Raw genomic sequence first — 21369 nt, forward strand, 5'->3', positions numbered from 1 at the left:
TTTTTATTTTCAGTCTGTATTTCTGTTAATAGTATATTTTAGAGACTAATTTGATCAGGCTTTTTATCAGTACTTAGAATGATAATGTTAGCTTACATTATTAACCACCATCTTATAAATCACCCATTTCCAGCAAACGCTGTTCCTGAATTACTGCTACTGCAATTTATACTGCTTCACGACAAATCCAATGAAGCAACTGCTCACTACATAATTATCGAATAAAATAGCCTTCACACTAGCACACACACAGACTGCTCCCAAGAGAGCCTCCCCCAACACACACGGCACTCTGTCATTATGCAGTGACAGCAAAATACAGACAGATTGCAGATGCCACCTACCAGCAAATCACTAAGTACAAAAAGACAAAAATTAAGTACACAAGTTGTGTTGATTCATTTCTGCAATCATGAAGCTGATGTTTAATATTTTGCCTAATTCTAGCAAACCTGAATAACCCAGTTTATATGCAAATTTACAGGTACCAAACCCTGAGGCTAAAGATCTACACCTAAATGTAAAGTGGGATGGCAGGTCTAAACACGAATAAAGCTGTCAGCTCCATCTATTAAATGAACAAAAATGGCTTTGTAAACAGAAAGTAAAGTGTAAGAAGAGTGACACTGCGTTAAATAAATGCAAAAAAAAAAATCTTAATGATTTATAAAATAATAAAGCTGCACAATCTCTCCCCAAGACCACAAATTAAACATTGCTTCTGCCATTATAAAAGCTGCCTACATCTCAGCACGACTTTTACATTGCTCGACACCACTGCTACACCAAAGGGCAAGCAAGAAGAATGTTACACCATCATGTCTCCAGTAAGGGGACTGATGCTGGTCACTTAAAAGCCAGCTGTCAAGAGGCAGCGTTTCTTGTTCAGAAGCAGACGTATTTTCATGTACATCCGTGATCCCACCTCCCCCTCTCCTTGGCAGACAAGGAAACATGCTTCACCTCCATCCAGTGGCTAGTGGAGAAAGACGAACATTATAATGCAATTGGAATAGCATAAAACACTTGGATACTGCTGAAAAACTGACCACATTCTACGCAGACTGTATATCTTTTCATTTTTTTAATCCATTCATTAACTGTGTAAGATTTAAAGCTGTCTCTGTTCAGGCATTACTCTCAAGAAAATGAGAAAAAAGAACCCAAGGCTACAGGAGTCTTAGCAGCTCACAGCCATAACCCTTTGCAGTTACACTGATGGAGTATACCACCATCCAAGTCCCACCTGTTTAAAGCATGCCCAGAAGGGTTACATTCATTTTCAGGTCTGCCTTTCACTAAAGCACATGATATGCATATCAGACTATGCTACAGCATTCCATGGCAACATAAACCAAGCACATTCCCTAAAAATGACAACAAAATGGCCAACAGTACAAACTAATGGCTGTGACAACATGGTCTAATACAGCTAAAACTCTCATAACCTCTACCTGTTAGCAATTCTGTTAGTCATGGACTCATTTTCTGGTTGTAAATGAAAATGTGCACAAGTTTACTGGTTCTAACCTGGTTACAGCAAGTTAGAAAATATGTGGATGAATACAATTAAATATCCTTATCAACCTGACATGTTCTTGGAACTTGAAACCAACGCAATTACCTCTAACAGTGTGCATTTAGGGGACTGAATAATAACATGGAACATTTCTGAATACAGACTAGATCCTGAAAATCAATGGCAACAAAACTTACAGCAGTGCAACAAGCCAGGTCTCTAGAAAATGGAGGCACATTAGCATTAAAAAGAAAAAGTCAAAAGAAGCCATGCAGTTCTGGATCAAAACCTAAAATGCTGCACATAAAAATGTAAATAATGTACAAATGGATCAAGTTAGTATATTCGGGGTGCAACTGCAGCACAACAAGCTAATGGTGTGTTTACTTCAACACAACACAGCACAACACAACTCAAGGGCAGACAGAAGAATAGTGCATGCTGGCCAACAAGGTGTACTCCTAGAAAGCAAAACCAGCAGGGGACATCTTAACACCAGCAAGGGACACCTTATAAATAAAGTATGCATCCCTGGGAATTAATGTCATCATCTCACAGTCCTGTCAACAAAGCATACATAACCGGGAGTTAACATCAGTCAGTTATAGGTTTGTAAGTTACTGATCTGGGAGGATCATAAGAAGCTTAGCCTTACATCCTCATGATAGTTTTTAGTCCTTATATTTTACCTAAAAATAACCCAAAGATGGGTAGAACAAGGATATTTTGGGAGAGGTACATGTTGCCCCCATCCATGAGGGACAAGGGTGATAAAGCATATTACCCATCCATTCGTCCAAATTATGTCTGAATAGAGTAAGACAAGCTCTTTCCGAATTTTCTTTTGCAAATGTTTCTTTATCAATAAAATATATAAAAATAAAAAATGCTGCTAAGCCATGGTAGAACGTACTTTAATAATACAAAAGATAAGCACTTTCATCAGAGTACCGCACTTCAACTCTGACGAAAGCGCTTATCTTTTGCATTATTAAAGTATATTCTACTGTGGCTTGGCAGTGTTTTTCATTTTTATTTTTGACTGTTTTACGCTGAACAGTTTTGTGGCTACTCAATAAAATATATAACTGGAAATGATCATTAGCAAATTACATCCACATCAACAAAGCATATCCCTGAAAAATAATTCCAATGAGGCATATCTCAAATAAAAAGGTAAATTACTGGCAAATGATGCAGGCAGAAAGCTAAATTAAACTCTGCAAACAATATCCCTTCACACTATCAAATCAACAATAATAACCAAGTACCCATGAAGGGGTAAAGGATCTGGGATCACAAGTTGACTGCAATCTTAACTTCGACCACTATGTGTCTACTATTGTAAGGAAGGTTTTCTACGTAGCACACCTCATTAGTAAAGGCATCACCGTGAGAGCAAAGGAAGTTACAACCCCTCTATACTCGTCACTAATCAGGCCCATAATCGAGTATAACACCCCATTCGGTAGTTACCATACTAAGCACCTGCAGCAATTAGAGAGACCTCAGAGGTTTCTAATGAAGAAGATAAAGGGTCTGCAGCATTTGCCTTACACAGACCAACTAAAGTCCCTGTCACTATACACTGTATCGTATAGACTTCTTAGGGGAGACTTATGCATAGCTTACAGAGCAATCTCTGACTAAAACCTAAATGCATTTGATGGATATCCATAAATCAAACGTGAACTAGAGCTACCCGTTGCAGGGACCTAAACATGACCTGTGACTTAAAGAGGGTCTATATTAGATCACCGAACGCTTAAAAAAGCGAACGATGATTAATCAACCCTATGTCAGTGAAAGCTTACAATTTTGAACTGTCAGAACAGCGATTTTTTTCCTAGGGAAAAAAAATCGCTGTTTCGACAAAAAAAAATAGAAAAAACACTTTACACCCCCCCTATTTAAATATACCAACTCAGAGTCCGCACTACAGTGCCGAAAACGGCAAAGTAACGAAGCGGCCAAGCAAATTCTTTCCCAGGGAAAGAATTAGCTCAAAAGCCACTTCGATATTTTGCCGTTTCAGGCTTTTCAGTTCGACCAAGACGCATTTGAAAGAATGCGTCTTCAGTCTTAAAATAGAGAACCACTTAAATGGACATTCTGGAAGGACAGATTTGTCTACCAGCAACTGTCGTATCTTTGGAATAGGCTGCCAATTCATGTGAAACACAGCACCTCTATGACACTGTTCAACAGGAACCTATATGAGTGGATGGGGAACCTTAAATTCCTACCAGGGATAGCGCCCACAACCCTCTGGATATGGGCAGTCATTACTAAATGCAATCTTGGGTATTGACTAGCATTTCTGTGGTATTACATTGGGATGAAACGGCTAGACTTTAAATGACCTCTGGGCTGACAGCCTAGTAATTTTCTATCATCCTATGATCCAAAGAACATCCTTGGAAATCACTACCAGCAAAGCATATGTCAACAATCCTTTTCCCAGTGAACTAACATCACCAGGGTTCACCCCCAGCAAGAAGGCACATTCTTGGGAAATAACGGTGGTAGAGTACATTCCTCATTTAAGTATTCCCTAGGAAGTTCTCATCAAAAGGAGTAGCTCTGGGAACCACTATTAGCAAGATATATCCTACAGTTAAGTTATATCCCTGGGACTTGACATAAACAGGAAATAACAAGCAGTTATTACATAATTACTACACAGAAAGGAGCAAATAGCCTGATGCAATGATAAAGGTGGTGTGCTTCAAAGCTAAGAAACCCAACCTCAAGTTCAGGCAGCATACACTGAACAAATGGGGGCGCTGACCAAGCACTTAACTTCTTCATGCTCTATGGTGTTTCCAAAAATAACCTCTAGGCATTCGTGTTAAAGCCACACACACACACACACACACACACATTTTATATATATATATATATATATATATATATATATATTTATTTTTATTTTATTTTATTTATTTAACATTTGTTGACCGGGAAAGTCCGACTAGGTTCCACAGATCCTGTTTTCAGCAGAGGCCCGGGGAGAAATGCTCCAGAAGCATATATATATATATATATATATATATATATATATATATACACATATACACACACACACACACATATTACATATATATGGATCTAGGACTATTGAATGAGAGTTCAATAGTCTGAATCCACAATACCCGAACGCACTTTAACGAAAGCACTTTCACCGAAAAAAGCACTTTTGTTAAAGTCCATTCAAAAAAAAAAAAAAAAAAAACCCCCCACTAAATTTTCTTTTATGCAGGGGGGCAAGCCCCCCACACCTCCCCCTACTTTTACATTTTTACTCCGAGGTCACACTACAGTGGGGAAAAGGGAATTCTCTCAATCACACCGTAGTGCGACCAGCACAACCAGCATACATAACTGAAAGTGCTGCTTCGGTGAACAGCACTTTCGGTTATGTATGTTCGGTGAATTCTGCTTCTGCATAAAGTGCTGTCGGGGATCTGTACGGAGCCATATATATATATATATATATATATATATATATATATATATATATATATATACACACACACACACACACACACACACACACACACACATACACACATAACACTCAAAGTGAGACCTCATCTATACTCCATACAAATGAAATGACCTCCATATTCCTGGAGTTTATAGTCGTGGCAATTAATAATACTTTCCTGTCTGCCACACGTAATGTTTGTTTTGATATACTATGTGATGTTTAGCCTTAGTGTAGCAATGATCCCAGGGCCTTTTTCACTACTATAGTCCATAATGACCTTCAATGCCTGCAATCATGTACAGGTTTTCTTCATCTGAAAGGGGATGCAGTCCTTTTCCCCAGAGGACTACTTTCAGAGTTTGTGCAACCATTCTAACTCCATTCAACACAGCAAACACAGCAACCTGTACCATCACAGTAAATCGCAACCTATTAGCAACTTCCATGTTAATCTAGGAAAGACAACAAATAGCCCACAGAAGTATTCCCATCCAATCTTTCATTCCTTCATGCAAAGGAGTAAATCCTTCAATCCAAAGATTATCAATGTCAACTGATGGTCAGAGAACAGGTGGAAGTGTTCTCTTATTAGTAAAAAGGGACATACAGTTCAAATCATTAGCCAATGTATTAGTAAGATATGAAGACTGGTGACAATCTGGTTGACATTTCAAGTGTACACTAAAGTACACTAAGAAAATGCCATCCTTTATTTTCCTCCACAATTTTTAGTGGCATGCTTTGATATGTCACCTCAGGACCTCAAGCAACACCTCAGCAGCTGGAAAAATTCAAATACTTCAAAAGTTAAAAAAATGTACTAATACAAAACTACAGTGTTAACTTATTAGGATCTCTCCATCAAAGAGTAAAGTGCTTGGCAATGTACTGCAAAGGATTAAGGCAATATAGTGTCAAAGATTTTAATCTTGTAGTCCTGGGTTTGATTCCCTTTGTCTCCATCAGCCTGCAGCTTCTGAGCAAGTCACTTGACCAGGCAATACTCCTGGGTCTCCACTGAAAAAATGAACTTGTACCTAGTGAATTTACCCAGTTACAAATAAAAATACAATACCCCTGATGATGACAATGACCCTTACAAACCTAAAGTTTATGCAACTTATCACAAGTCCTATAGAAGTAACCATACCTCAAAGAAACGTTTTCCTATAAATCTACTAATTAACAACCGGTTTGTCAAAATTCAAGAAAGCATTCTTTGCCCACCAGACATAAATGACCTCTCAGCAATCCCGTACTGCGTTCCCTATAGAATAATGAAAATCTGAACAGCGATACTCTAATTCTGCAAGAAACAGGTGCAGCTTATCATAGCCAAATCCTAAACATGACTCATTTCTAGTCTGCAGCTCTACAGAACAGCCCTGTGTACACCTCACCGATAACCCACCTCTTTACAGAATTAATACCATTCCTTATAGGGAAGCAATGATAGCTACAGGGGTCCGTCAAATGCTCAAAGGAAGAAAACAGTATTGATTCACTGTAAATAAGAACAATCCAGGCTTCTAAAAACAACTGCAAAACAAACCTAATGAAGACCCAGACGATGAAAGGCTAACTATTCCAGCAAAGACAAGAATTATGCAATATCAAGTTCAGCTTTCACAGCATACAATTAAAAATTACACTGCAGAAAAACAAATTATATGTAGATAAAACAAATAAGCCTTTATTTTTTGCACTGAAACTAGGCCATGGTCTTACAGCCTTCTTGGATAAGAACATTTGGTATATCTCCACGTTTAACAGAAAACAGTGTATGCAGAACTTATTTGTATAACTGTGTACTATGTTTATGATTGGCCCGGATCTTTCCTGACAATAGGCAAAACCCCTCCCCATCTACTGGGGGACCTATTTTGTAGCAACTTTCTAAAAGTCGGTAAAAATACTACTGCTTCATAAGAATATTTTCATGACACTAACGATACTGTATTTTAGACACTGTTAAACAGACGTTATTACCAGGAGGGAAAACCAATGAATAAGCATCTTTAAAATGTAAAATTACCAGAAAAAACTCTGAGAAAGATGACACCAAGCATTTTATGTCTAAATATAGTACTCTTTTGTCAAAACTGTCAGATATTATTTTGAAAAATTGGAAAAGCTTATTAAGTGGTGAAATGCTGCAAAAAGGTTTTGCCAAAAATTCTTGTACTTTCGCATAAAATTTCCAGAACTCAGTTATTTGCAATGAGTTGAAGTCTATAAAAAGACCTGATTCTTTTGGCATATTTTCATGTTTAACATGTCAAATATGCAAGTTAGTACTACAAACTCTATAATATGTTACTAATTGACACATCCTCCACCTACATGCAAAGTATAATGGTTAGTCCATGATACGGAACTGTGGGTACTTGTGTGCCAAACAGATGTTATACTGTCAAAACATTACAAAAATTTCAGACCATCTTTGGAGCAAATATAATAACATCACTGAGCACTTTCTTGTTACTTCCTTTGGAGCAAATACAATACATCACTGACCACTTTCTTGTTAATAGTAGTGACAGTCTCAAAGGCACGTGTAGAATGTTCTTTAGTAACTAGGTCAGCTTAGCAATGCTACCTGGTGACTTCAAAAATTGTGCAGACTAGGTAAGAAAGTTGCAGGTTTACCAACACTTAGCAGTGTCTTAAAAATTTCATAAATAATGCCACAAATTCCACTTTTAGTTCAAAAATCACTTATATTAAGAAACAGCAACACAAATACGGTTTAAGCGCCTTTATCCCAAGCATCATTAAGTGAGCCTCGCTGTGTTATTTGGTGTTTTTTCTGGCTGCAAAGTCACACACTGGTTCCCTGTTCTTCAAGTCTACTTAAAATCCATGAAAACAAATATAAAGCTAGGACGTGTACTGTGCTACATACAGCCCCTTGGACAATGAGAGAAATACTGACTATGGATTTTAAGGCAAACATCTTTCATGATTTTACAACACAATATTCCCCAAAGGTTACCATCAGGAAACTGAACAAGATCTGTTAGATTAACTGATACTTTGAATATATTCAAGGCTAGCTTGGATTTGTTGTTTAGACAGAAAATGTAAGATTCTGAACATAGCTGCTTCAGACTCCATGATATCTTTGCATAAGGCTTTCAGATTGTGTAAATTTGAATCGAACACTGAATGGTGTTATCTTTTATAGTAAACTGCTACAATACGGAATCAATCTGTTTAGTCAAGGTACCGTTAAGAACTAATACTGTGTTCTTTTTGATTGTGAGCCCTAAGTTTACATCAGCAAAACAAAGGTTTTAAGTATTATGGGTAAATGCAGCAGTAGCAACTGAGAGAGAACATCATTTAAGCTATACTCTAATGACCATACGTTTAGCTTTAAAAAAATATTTAGCCAGACCAGAAAAATACACATGGTTGTGACATTAGTTGATCACCCATGTAAGCAACTGTGCAAGGCTATAAAATCAAAGTATACCAGAACTGTGGATTTAGTGAGTAATATGAGCATGTGCACACGCGCACGCACGCACGCACACACACGCACAAACACACACACACACACACACACACACACACACACACACACACACACACACACACCTCTCTCTCTCGCTTCTTACCCTGATCAATCGGATGCTGCGGAAGCTGGCTCAATTGTGTACTTACAACTCCTGCATACGTCTGTAGAAAGGCCTCTTCATTTGGGGTCAACTGGATGGTAACAAAAAGAAAATGAAAGGCAGCTATAATAAATCACACAAGATTATAAAACAACCTGCTTAACTACGTCGTTTCAGTCATAATACTTCTTAATAGGGCAGCCTTTTCTTAATACACATAATAATATTTAATCTGTTCTGTAAGAAAAAAAAAAAAAAAAACAAATTGCCTCCGAAAAGTACAGAAATGATTTTCATTTTCAGTCTCTCAAGTCAATTTGCTCATTAATTATTTACACATACTGCATAATTCACAACAAATATTTCTTCAATCCCCAAATACAATATACTAAATTCTAAAGGTATTACTACTCATTGCTAGGAGCCTAAACAAAAAACTCCACTCCCTGGAAGCTCTCTTTACCCAAGAGAATGCTGATGTCTGTGTGGTCACTGAGACATGGTTTAAAGCCACGGAGAGCACACCCGCACAGACATCAGCATCATAGGTTGTAATGCCTTACACACATTTAGACCAGCTACTTCACAGGCAGGGACTAAAGGTGGAGGTGTCTCGATTTACATCAAAACTAATTTTACTTCAAGGCTAGTCAATCAGCGCAATGCACTTGAGTTGCTCCATGTTCAAATCGCCATAGGTAAAATCCAATACCACTTCCTTGCAAGCTATAGGTCCCCCTCTATGACCCAGGAAACCCATACCATGTATTTAAACTTATTAGTATCACTAACCACCCAACCCAATACCATATTCATGGGTGATTAATTACCCCACTATTAACTGGGAATCCTATACGACATCAAAAGTACAGTTTTGTACCTACCATAAATGTAGATGTTCGAGTGCTCATACAGCTGCAGTCATAACAGTCATAACAGATGGGTTATCCTACCGTCAGGTGGGTCCTCGGTCAGCCGAATTCCAAAGTCTAGGTCCAGCGTCGGTTGTCGTCGCTTCCTCCCTGACGTCAGTGCGGCAGGGGTATAAAAGAGGCAGCAGACGCCATTTTCTTCAGTTTTTCTTGTCCCAGATGTCAGGTGCCCCCAGAAGGAAGGCAAACATAATGTTATGCAAAAATGCAATGTTGATAAATCAAAAAACAGTAGTTGCAAGCAAATACACCATAAAAGAGTACCCCAAAAGGTTATATGAAAAGGGTTTGTCATAAGGCCTGTCCTAAGAGGGGTTGAAGGGAGGGAAACCTGGACTGCAGCTGTATGAGCACTCGAACATCTACATTTATGGTAGGTACAAAACTGTACTATGTTCATCGTGCATACAGCTGCAGTCATAACAGATGGTAGAATCCCAAAGCTAAGTAAGGGTGGCAGGCACTAAGTGGAGCTAGGAGGGGCTAGGATGCCCTGCAGGACTGCTGTGGCAAAGCCTGCTCTAGATTTAGAGTATAGTGGGAGGTGATAGTGCTTGGAGAAAGTGTGCACTGAACTCCAGGTGGCTGCTTCCAAAATATCCTTGGTAGGGACCCCCCTGAGGAAGGCTGCAGAGGTAGCTGTGGCTCTGGTGGAGTGGGATCTGATGCATGCAGGCACAGTTTTTCAATGAAATGAGTAACAAAAGCGTATGCAGTGGGCTATCCATTTTGAAATTGTCTGTTTGGAAATAGCCTTTCCTTGAGCACCTGCAGCATAGGACACAAAGAGTTGCTCATATTTCCTGAATGGCTTTGTCCTGTCCAAATAATAACGAAGTTGTCTGTGAATGTCCAAGGAATGCAGTAGTCTTTCCCCTTTGTTTTGTGGATTAGGATAAAAGGTAGGTAAGTGGATAGTCTGATTCAAAGCTACACTGGATACTACCTTTGGCATAAAGGTAGGGTTGGTTCGTAAGGAAACTCTGTCCTGATGGAAAATGATGAATGGTTGCACAGCCATGAGGGCCTGTAGTTCCGAAACCCTGCGTGCTGAGGTGATAGCCAGAAGGAAGGCTGTTTTCCATGACAAGTACTGTAACTCTGATGAAGAAGCTGGCTCAAAAGGAGGAAGGGTCAGCTTTTCCAATACGAAGTTGAGGTCCCAAGCAGGGACTGGTAGTTTCCTTGGGGGTTTAATATTCTTTGCCCCTCTGAGGAACTGCCTTAAGAGAGGATGAGAGAATAAAGGAGGATCTGTGTTGTATTGTGCAGAAATGGCTGAAGCGTGGATCTTGATGGAGGAGAAGGAAAGTCCATTGTTTAACATCTCAGCTAGGTACTGTAAAATTTGAGGTACATTTACTACCCAAGGATTCTGTCCCTTCTTTTGATTCCAGGCACAAAATCGTTTCCATTTGGCGGAGTAGGCCTTTATAGTAGAAGGTCTTCTGGCCTCCAAGATGACATCCTGCACCTCCTTGGAGAGGAGAAACTGTTGGGAAATCAAAGAATTCTCCATGCAGCTAGATTTAGAGTTTTGAGATGGCTGTGAAGAGTCTTGTAGCTGTGCTGGGACAACAGAAGAGGGACTAGAGGTAGGATCCATGGTGGGGAATGTGTCAGGCTCTTCAGGAGCGGATACCAGTGCTCCTTGGCCAGTCTGGAGCAATGAGAATCATTTTCGGCCTCTCTGCTCTGGCGTTTAATAGAACTTTGGGCAGCAGAGGAAGAGGCGGGAAGGCATAGACTGTCAATGTTGCCCAATTGAAGGAAAGTGCATCCACTTTCCAGGCCTGTGGATGCTAGGTCCTTGAACAAAATTTTTTCAACTGGCAATTTCTGTGGGTAGCAAAGAGATCTATGTCTGGCTGTCCCCATGCCTGAGTTATCTCTGTGAAAATTTGAGGATGCAACTTCCATTCGTGTGGATCTGTCATATTTCTGCTTAGGTTGTCTGCCAGTGTGTTTTCTTTTCCTGGCAGGAATTGTGCTTGTAGTTGAATTTTCAATTCCAGTGCTGTGTTCCATAGGGTCATGGCTTGCCTGCACAGGGGGTATGAATGAGTTCCCCCGTTTGTTTATGTACCACATCACTGTGGTGTTGTCTGTCCTTATCAATAGCTGGCCAGGATGCAGTAGGTCTTTGAAGGTCATAATAGCCTTTTGCACGGCTAGCATTTCCTTTTGGTTGATGTGAAGGAGCTTCTCTTTTCGTGCCCCATGCGTAGTCTGAGGCGTCTGTTGTGATGATTTGAGTTGCTCGAGGTACACAGAAAGGAAAACCTGTGTTTCTTTGGCAAGCTTGAGCCCACCACATAAATTCCTTTTGAAGGCATGGAATGAGTGGTATAATTGCTTCCAAGCTGTGGCTGTGTTGAGACCATAAGTTTTTTAGGTACCATTGAAGTTTCCTCATATGCAGCTTTGCACATGGGATTAGTAGGATGCAAGATGCCATGAATCCCAGAGCCTGCAGGACTTTCCTTGCAGTTAGCCTAGTGTAAGTTGCCATTTTTCTGAAGTATTGAGACAGTTGCCCTTGCTTGTCTGGCGTGAGGTAGGCCATCTGGGTGGTTGTATCCAAGTTGGCACCCAGGAAAATTATTTGTTGAGAGGGTATTAGTTTTGATTTCTTTTTGTTGACTGTGTATCCCAGGAAGTTCAACAGTTTTATTACAAACGCCAGGTGCTGCAGTAGTATGTCCTTGCTGTCCGCTTGGATCAGGCATTCATCCAGATATGGGTAGATTTGTATCCCTTGTAGTCTGCAGTAGGCGATTACTGATGCCAGGCATTTCGTAAACACTCTGGGCGCAGTAGATAAGCCAAAGGGCAATGCAGAGAATTGGTAATGGGTTGAACCTGCAAGAAATCTGAGGTATCTTCTGTAATCTTGTCTGATAGGGACATGCAGGTATGCCTCCTTGAGGTCCAATGTTACCAGCCAAGACTCCTTGCCCAGCATGGGAAGAAGCTGCTGTAATGTGAGCATCTTGAATTTTGGCACCTGTAGATATGTATTTAGGATGGAAAGGTCTAAGATCGGCCTCCAATCTTTGTTTTTCCTTGGTACCAGGAATAGTCTGGAATAAAACCCTTGACCTTGTTCTTTTGCAGGTACCTCTTGAATTGCTTTCATGTCCATGAGAGCTGAAATTTGTTTTTGTGCCTCTGCCCTTTGATTTTGTGGCAGGTTTGGCATGCCTCTCATTTTTGGAAGGGTGTGAAAGTGGAACCTGTAGCCTCTGTCTATAATGTCCAGAATCCATTTGTCTTTTGTAACAATATGCCAATTTTTTGAGAATAGTGTCAGTTTTCCGCCCAAAGGTGCTGCCATTAAAGCTTTGCTTGGCAGGTGTAGGGGGAAGTCATTGTATCTGTTTTCTGAGGGACTGTGATCTATCTTCTCCACCTCTTGGGGTTGGTGCTTGCCACTGTCTGGCTCTGAAAGATCCTTGAGGTTGCCCTCTACCCTTGGACGCCTGTATCTGCCCCTTTGAGGTCTGTCCGTGGCTGGAAAGGACCAATTTTTTGAAGGCCAGTTTCTGCTGAAACGTGGAGGCTGTACCTGCAGGAAATCTTTCACTGTTTGCATTGATTTTTCTTTTTCCTCCATTTTCTTTAGTACCTCCTCTGCTTTAACACCAAATAATACATCTTTTTGAAGAGGTGCATCTAATAATTTAGCTTTGACATGATCTGGTAAGGTTTGCTCTTTGAGCCAAGCATGCCTACGTATAACAGACCCCGTAACAGCAGCTCTACATGAGGCCTCTAAAGCATCAGAACCACACTGCAAGATGTTTACCCACTTGCTCTGCACCATGCAACAAATCCTGCAACTCTTTTAAAACTGGTTGTTCTGGTTGTGTCATTTTGCTTTTCAGCTGAGATATCAAAAACTGTTGATACTTTAACATATGGAACTGACAGTTTAATGCCCTCATGGTTAAAGTGGCCGAGGTGTACACCTTTTTCCCCCACCTTTCTAAATCTCTGGAATCTCTCTCTGAAGGTAATGGGTTTTTAGCAGTAGAGGCCTTAATTCCCTTGGGACCCTGTGAAACAGTTTCTGGGTCAGCAGTATGGCTTTTATATAGGAACTGGTGAGAATCAGGAACCCGGTAATACCTGTCTGGTTTAACAGGAGCTGGAGGCAAAGAATCAGGATTAAGGCTGGCTTCTGTGTACACATCATCCAATATATCTAAAACAGGAGGGATAGCCAGAGGCCTATGCTGGGGGAGCAGAAGAAATTCCCTGAGCCTCTTCTTGGAATCTGAGTAATCTTGGCCTTCCCAGTGAAAGTGTTCCCTCAATGTATGCAGGTTTTCCCCAAAAGAGAAGTCCTCAGGGGGGGATATCGAGGGAATAGACTCCTCTGCATCAGAGTCTTCGAATGGAGAATAGGCCAAATCCTGGTCCTCAGATAGTTCTGAGGTAATAGAAGCTTGATCTGAGGAAGGACAGTCTTCCTCTAATCTAGCCCTTTTGTCAGAGGGGGGTTGAAAACCCCTGATAAGAGTAATAAAATCCTCAGCCATTTTAAGCATCTGCTTTTTAGGCATGGTGCCTTGAGTGGGTGTCTGAGGAACCTGTTTTTTGGTTTTCATGGCTGTTTTAGACTTAGAGAAGGCTTTAATGGAGAAGGAGGAAGGCCTGAAGACCCGTTGAGAAATGGCAGGCCTGTCTAAATTCTGAGTTTCCCCTCCAGGAGTGGCGTCGGTATCTGTAGTAGGAATGGGGGCCGAGGAGCCTGCGAACTCGGGTACTGAAGACACCGGTAATGCATTGTCATCGGTACTCAGGGGCTGCGTAGGCGCCTTGCTGAGTACCGGAGAACCGGTAGTTGGCCTTAGCGTGGTATCAGTAGGTGGTGCGGACCTCGTATGTCGGTCCTTATCTTTGCGTTTTTTGCTCAAAACTGGAGTCGGAGTATCCGACGACATAATATAATTAAATTTTTTGCCAAAAAACTGAAGGGTGAACTCCGCCCGATGCTTAATAGTGCGTTTGTTGAATCTAGCACAAAAACGGCAGGCCGAGACGTCGTGGTCTGGGCCCAAGCAAGGTATACAGTAAGAGTGGAAATCCTTATTTGCTTCCCACATGAAATACAATTATTAACTTTGTCTGACATCAGTCTGAGGCATGAAAAGTTTCCCCAATGGGGTACTTAGCTTTCAAGAAGACTTTGGCTGAAATACTTTCGTAAATCTCAGGAGCTGGCCGACCGGCACTTGCGAACTGCTTCTGCTTCGGGCACCGCGCGGCAAGAAAGACTGGAGAAAATGGCGTCTGCTGCCTCTTTTATACCCCTGCCGCACTGATGTCAGGGAGGAAGCGATGACAACCAACGCTGGACCTAGACTTTGGAATTCGGCCGACCGAGGACCCGCCTGACGGCAGGATAACCCATCTGTTATGACTGTTATGACTGCAGCTGTATGCACGATGAACATCGTACATGCACAGAGATTCCTGGATTTTGTAAACACAAACTCCCTGGACCAGGCAGTCAATACACCAACCAGGGGTGTAACCATACTGTCCTCACTAATATGGGAGAGTGCTGCACACTCCCTACTGTAATGCCTTCCCTGGTAAGGTCAGACAACAATATGGTCTTCTTTGAAGTAAAAATAAAATTTGGACCCCCAGTTAAACCGAGAATATTCAGGAACTATTCTAAGGCTAACCTCCTGCTATTTTAAGTGAGAACCTGGCAAAATTCATGCCCCTATAAACACTGAGAACACATGCAGAACTGTACACAGAAACCTTGTACAAGAATGTTAATAGCTGCATAGAGGCAGCTGTACCCACCAGGAAGAAGTATAGAACTAACTCAAAAAACAAGCCATCCTGGTGGAATCACAAAATCAATAGGCTGTATAACAGAAGGAAGAAAATTATGGCAAAAAATAGGAGGTGCCACACCCAGCAGGATAAAAGCACTCTCATAAAACTAAACAAAAAAAATCAGACGGCAAATAAAGTCTACCAAATCCAAATTTGAGGTAAGTTTGCCCTCTCAGGCCAAGGACAACCACAAAGTATTTCTTACCTATGTCCACAACCTCAAAGGCAATACAAAATTGCATGCAGAGCTCATTGTAAATGCAGCCACCTATACCAAGTCAGAAGATATAGCAAACCTCCTGGCTGATAAATTCAGCTCCAACTTTACTCCTCGCTCCCCCTCAACCTTCCCTCAGGAAATATCATCAAATATAACTCCCCCTAATATCACTTGGGAACAGGTCCTTAAAGATCTCTGTAAGACCAAGAACACTGCATCAATGGGCCCAGACAATATCCCAGGATGACTTCTAAATAAGTCTATAATATAATTATATAATATAAGTCTATAATATAATTCTTATAATTCTATAAGAAAAGTGCAGTCCGGGTCTGAACTGTCTGCAAACAGCTACAGTTAACTTTGAACCTAACACCACTCTTAAGTATTCAACTCCGGTACCACCTTTAACATTCCTATAAGAAAAGTGCAGTCCGGGTCTGAACTGTCTGCAAACAGCTACAGTTAACTTTGAGTATGTGTCTAACTGTTTGAGCCAATCTTCATTTTCCCCTGGAGAGCACTGTGCTTTGGCTGTAAGCAGCCCCCACACCACCACCACCACCACTACCACCACACACACACACACACACACACATCTTCCACTTTCTCTTATTCCCTTCTGTTAGGAAATAGTATCAATAACTGATCAATACTGTGTGTTTGTTTATTTAAACTATACCACAGTAGCCTACTGATACAAGGTTATCCTGGTTTTCCACCTGAGAAATTAAGACAAGACTTACAGTTTCAGAGCAGTCCTTGGTCAATTGTGATTGTTCTTAACACATACTTGTCTTTCTTTGGCTCATTAGCAGCAGTACAAAGAAATGCCTGCTCACACCCTTGTTCTCCCCTCCCCTTCCCTGTTTATTACCTTAAGACAATCCCAGAGTTAATAAATATTACCTGTGGCAGGCACCATTTGTAAAACTACAATCCACTCTGCTACAGGCCCCATGAAGGCTCAGTGTCTCTCCAGTAAGTGTTTTACAACTGTAAATGCCTATTTATGTTGAATTGTATTAGACATTTTACAACTGTATATGTTTATGTTGAATTTCAAGCCTGTACTCCAATCTGCTTACTTACACTATCAGACTACTTACCCCACTCATAGGACCAAAAACTGGGACTGGGTTAGCCCCGCTCCGCTACGCTCGGGCTCGCTTCGCTCCCCTCCCTGCCCCCTTATCCCACCCGCCCCCACTGTGTCTACATTTATAGCCACTAGGCCACACCCCTACTTCCTCTCCAACCTACACAACTTCCTCTCCAATTTCCTCCCCCCACCACCACTTTACTGTTTAACCACTACTATTCCTCTGAAGCACATTGACCCCACCCACTGATGACATATAACATGTCTATAAATAATTATAAACTCCTTCCTCTTATCTTACCACTCTTAATTCTGCCATACTTTCTTACTAGCTATGAAAATCTCACATTCGTAGGTTTCTCTTATCCAAAATGCCAAACCAAGACCCCCCTACCTCCACTGACTGCGGAACTTGCCCACTACTACACTACCCCAAAAATTATAAATTCCAACCACTTGCTTCTAAAAAAACCACTCCAATCAACACCAAAATCCAAATATGAACTAAAACTACTATTCAAAGTTATTAGGCTACTAGCGTATCTAAGAAAAAACATAACCAAAGATGGGGACATCCATCCTAATCCAGGCCCAACCTTAACTAAAAATCCTACCAGCCCACCACTCCCCCACCAACTGGTCAACTCCCTCCTAATATGCCACTTAAACATTAGAAGCCTAAACAATAAGATATATAGCCTGCATGCTGTACTAGCCACATACCTCCCGAACATAATGTGTCTATCTGAAACATGGCTCCGGCCATCAACCAAAGACAATGAGATTCTGCCTCCTGGTTACAATATACTTAGGGCAGATAGAGTAAAGAAAAGAGGAGGTGGAATAGCCGTCTTATATAATAGCACACTTAACATCATAACTAACCCTATACAACCACCCCAGGTCTCTAACGCTGAAATACTAGCTCTAAAAATTCTACTAAATAATCATAAGGGCATTAACCTAATTGTCACCTATATTCCCCCTGGGAACAATGTAGAAACACTAGAGGTCATTCTACATTGGATAGCCAACAACTACCCTCAAGAAACCATTGTCCTGGGCGATGTTAATATTGACTGGAACCAATGCACAGCACAGTCCAACCCCATCCCTGTTAACCTACATGGATTCTCTCAGATAATATCATCTACCACACGTACAGGTAACAATAACCAAAAAGTGAGTATACTAGACTGGATACTCACCAACAGTCATCCCCAGAACTGTATGTCTGGAACTCTCCCTAATGATCTTAGTGATCACCTGCTCACATACATCATGAAAGACAAAATTAATTGTACAAGCTTACCTATTTATAGGTCTATCAGATCCAAGATAAACTTTGACCCAACTAAATTTCAACGAACTCAAATCATGTAACTGGACAAAACTGAAGTTCCTTCCCCTTGATGAGGCAGTGTCATCATTTAACAATTCATTCCTTACTATACTTGACTCGCATGCCCCTAAACGCTCAATAAGAATTAAAACTCAACTAGCACCCTGGCTAACAACAGACACCAAAACCAAAATAACAACTAGAGACAAAGCATGGTATAAATGGCGCACTACCAAACTACCCCTAGATCGTATCAAATTCCAACAACTTAGAAATGAGACTAAAAAAGCCATCATACTAGATAAGAAAAATTACTTCTACAATCTGCAACATAAACATCAGAATAACCCTCAAAAGTACTGGGCAGGCATAAATAAACTTCTCCAACCAGGCAAATCCACTACTCCGACCCCAGGAACATTATCTGACAAGAGCCAAGAAGATATAGCCAATTCATTCAATACTTTCTTCACAGAAACCATCCAGTCATTAGCTAACCAACTTTCTCCTCCCCACACTTCTATAAACACTATACCCAACTCACCACTCTCTTTTAACTTCCAGCCAGTGTCCACATCCTTTATCAGATCCCTTTTGAAAAACTGAAGCCAACCACCCTTTCAGCCGATCTTCTGCCAGCTGAATACCTGCAAATTGCTGCAGATGTCGTAGCCTACCCTATCTCAATCCTAATTAACAGAACCATAACCGAGGCCTCAATCCCTCAATTTGGAAAATATCCTATGTTATTCCACTCCACAAAGGAGGTTCATCCACAGAACTATCCAACTATAGACCTATAGCCATACTATCACCACTTGCCAAAATTATGGAAAAGTGCATGCACAACCAACTAATGCTCTATCTAACCCAAAATAAACTACTCACAGACTCTCAACATGGATTCAGACCCCATCATAGTACAACCACTGCCCTCCTCTCTTTTACTGAGAACATTAATCTTAACCGGAATAATAAAAAAATATCCTCCGCTCTCTTCCTGGACCTATTGAAAGCCTTCGATATGGTAAACCATCAGTTACTTCTATATACTTTAAAAACCCTGTATCTAGATACTCCAGCCCTTGACTGGTTTCAAGCTTAACTCACTGGGAGACGACAAGCAGTAATGTGGCAAAACAAGCTCTCCTGCCTACTACCAAATACCATAGGAGTTCCTCAAGGTTCCATATTAGGACCTCTCCTCTTTTCAGTCTTCATAAACGACATCCAAACAGTCATCCCTGAAGCCACCTGTATTCAATATGCAGATGACTCGACTATAATATGTTCCAATGCCTCTCTTGCAAATCTACTAACTACCACCCAACATAGCTTCACCAAAGTCGAAAACTGGCTTGCCAACCATCTCCTGATCTTAAATCCAAACAAAACCAAGTTACTTCTCTTCTACCCAACCAATAGATCTCCGACTGAAAACTTCACTATAAAATCCAATAATGGGACCATCATCTCCCCAGACACCTATACAAAGCTATTAGGAGTAAACATTGACAATAAACTCAGATTTGATATACATATCAACCAAGCCATTACGTCAGTCAACAAGAAACTTGGGACCCTATATAGAATTAAAGCCTTCCTTACCCCGAATGCCAGGGCAGCCACAGCCCGTTCACACCTTTTCTCTACCCTACTATATGCCTCTCCTGTCCTCACTCACCTTAACAAATCTGATCTGGCCAAGCTCTCATCCTGCTATAATCACATTGCCAGGTTCGTTACAGGCCTACCCTACAGAACACACCACTGTACTAACCTGAAAAAGCTTGGATGGATAGAATTCCCACACCTTCTTCACCAGTCTCAACTCATAGAGGCCTTCAAAATCCTTAAACAACTTGAGAATACCCCAGCACTAAAAAACTTAATGACTCCCTACTCCAATCTAAGCTGCCTTCGCTCAGCAAACAGACTCCTTGTCCAAACAACTAAATCTCTCAACCTAGGTGGTGACACGCTATTTGCCAACACCACTGGTAAAATATGGAACTCTCTCCCAAATAACATCACGCTTGCAACTTCTCTAAGTCAATTCAAAAATAGTGTAAAACTCCACTTCAAGTCACACTGGCTATGTCCTTGCTCAAACCCAGACTAGCTCTGTGCCATTAACTAAAACATAAACAACTAGCTAAGATGATAAGTACTTTGTATACTGTGATAAAGAAATATGTATCCTGTCTAACTCTATGTCATTATACTGCCTACCGTCCTTGCTAATATGTTATTAATGTTACATTTGTAGTAATCTCAGAAATAGTAATGGCAGTCTTGTACTTGTATGTAAATAGCCTATGTTTTTGTTAAGTTCTTTCAGCTCATTTACTGTACCTAATTATCAATGTAACTCTGTTGGAGCTTTTCTCCCCGGGCCTCTGCTGAAAAAGGACATGTATCCAGTCGGACCATCCCGGTTAACAAATGTAAAATAAATAAAATAAATAAAAAAATAGCATGAAACATGACCTATCAGGGCCTCTAGAATAACTATTTAACTATAACCTCCAAAGAGGCTTCGTGCCTCATGAATGGAGAAAGGCAACAGTCATCCCTCTGCACAAAGGTGGGCCATCGACAGATCCTGGAAACTACAGACCTACAAGTCTCACTAGTCTTATATGTAAAGCCATGGAAAGAATTATCATAGAGATGATCAATAGAGCTATAGTAAACCTCCAGACACTGGTTTCGTAAAGGCAGATCATGCCTACTCAACCTGGAAGACTTCTTTGAGAAGGTCACCAAAGCAATGGATGAGGGCGAAATCGTTCACACTGCCTACCTTGACATGGCCAAGGCATTTGACACAATACCCCACTCAGGCATTGTTGACAAACTCAAGAAGTTAGGTACAAACCCGTATGTCACCCAGTGGACAGCAAACTGGCTCACAGACAGGACCCAGGAAGTTAGAATTGGGGAGTCCACCTCTACAAAGAGGCCAGTCACAAGTGGTGTCCCTCAGGGATCAGTCCTTGGACTGCTCCTTTTGGCATTTACTTCTCAGAAGTCAAAGCCAATGTCAGTGGTCTCTGTCTGACTAAATTTGTAGATGACTACAAATTAGGAGCTGTCATTGAATCTCACACTGCCACAAATGTTCTCTAGGCGGGGCTGACACAGACAAACAACTGGTGTCAGAGTCATGGACTAAAACTAAATGCCAAGAAATACATAATAGTATCCTTTGGGAAGTCATCCATCCTTGATAGCTATCTACTGACAACACACCTCTTAGAGCTGACCCAGTAG

At 40.9% G+C, this 21369-nt stretch overlaps 1 protein-coding gene across 2 annotated transcripts in view; it reads right to left on the reverse strand.

The window, feature by feature from the left end:
• CTNNBIP1 (catenin beta interacting protein 1) overlaps positions 1–21369 on the reverse strand; it is a 780438-nt gene that overhangs the window by 394367 nt on the left and 364702 nt on the right. For both annotated transcript variants that reach the window (XM_044063131.1, XM_044063130.1), the window contains exon 3: positions 8636–8726. In XM_044063131.1, the coding sequence (XP_043919066.1) occupies positions 8636–8726 (91 nt within the window). The remainder of the gene's footprint in view (positions 1–8635; positions 8727–21369) is intronic.

This window comes from Protopterus annectens, chromosome 2.part1, assembly GCF_019279795.1.
Source record: "Protopterus annectens isolate FY-2018-M chromosome 2.part1, PAN1.0, whole genome shotgun sequence".
NCBI classification, from domain to species: domain Eukaryota; kingdom Metazoa; phylum Chordata; order Ceratodontiformes; family Protopteridae; genus Protopterus; species Protopterus annectens.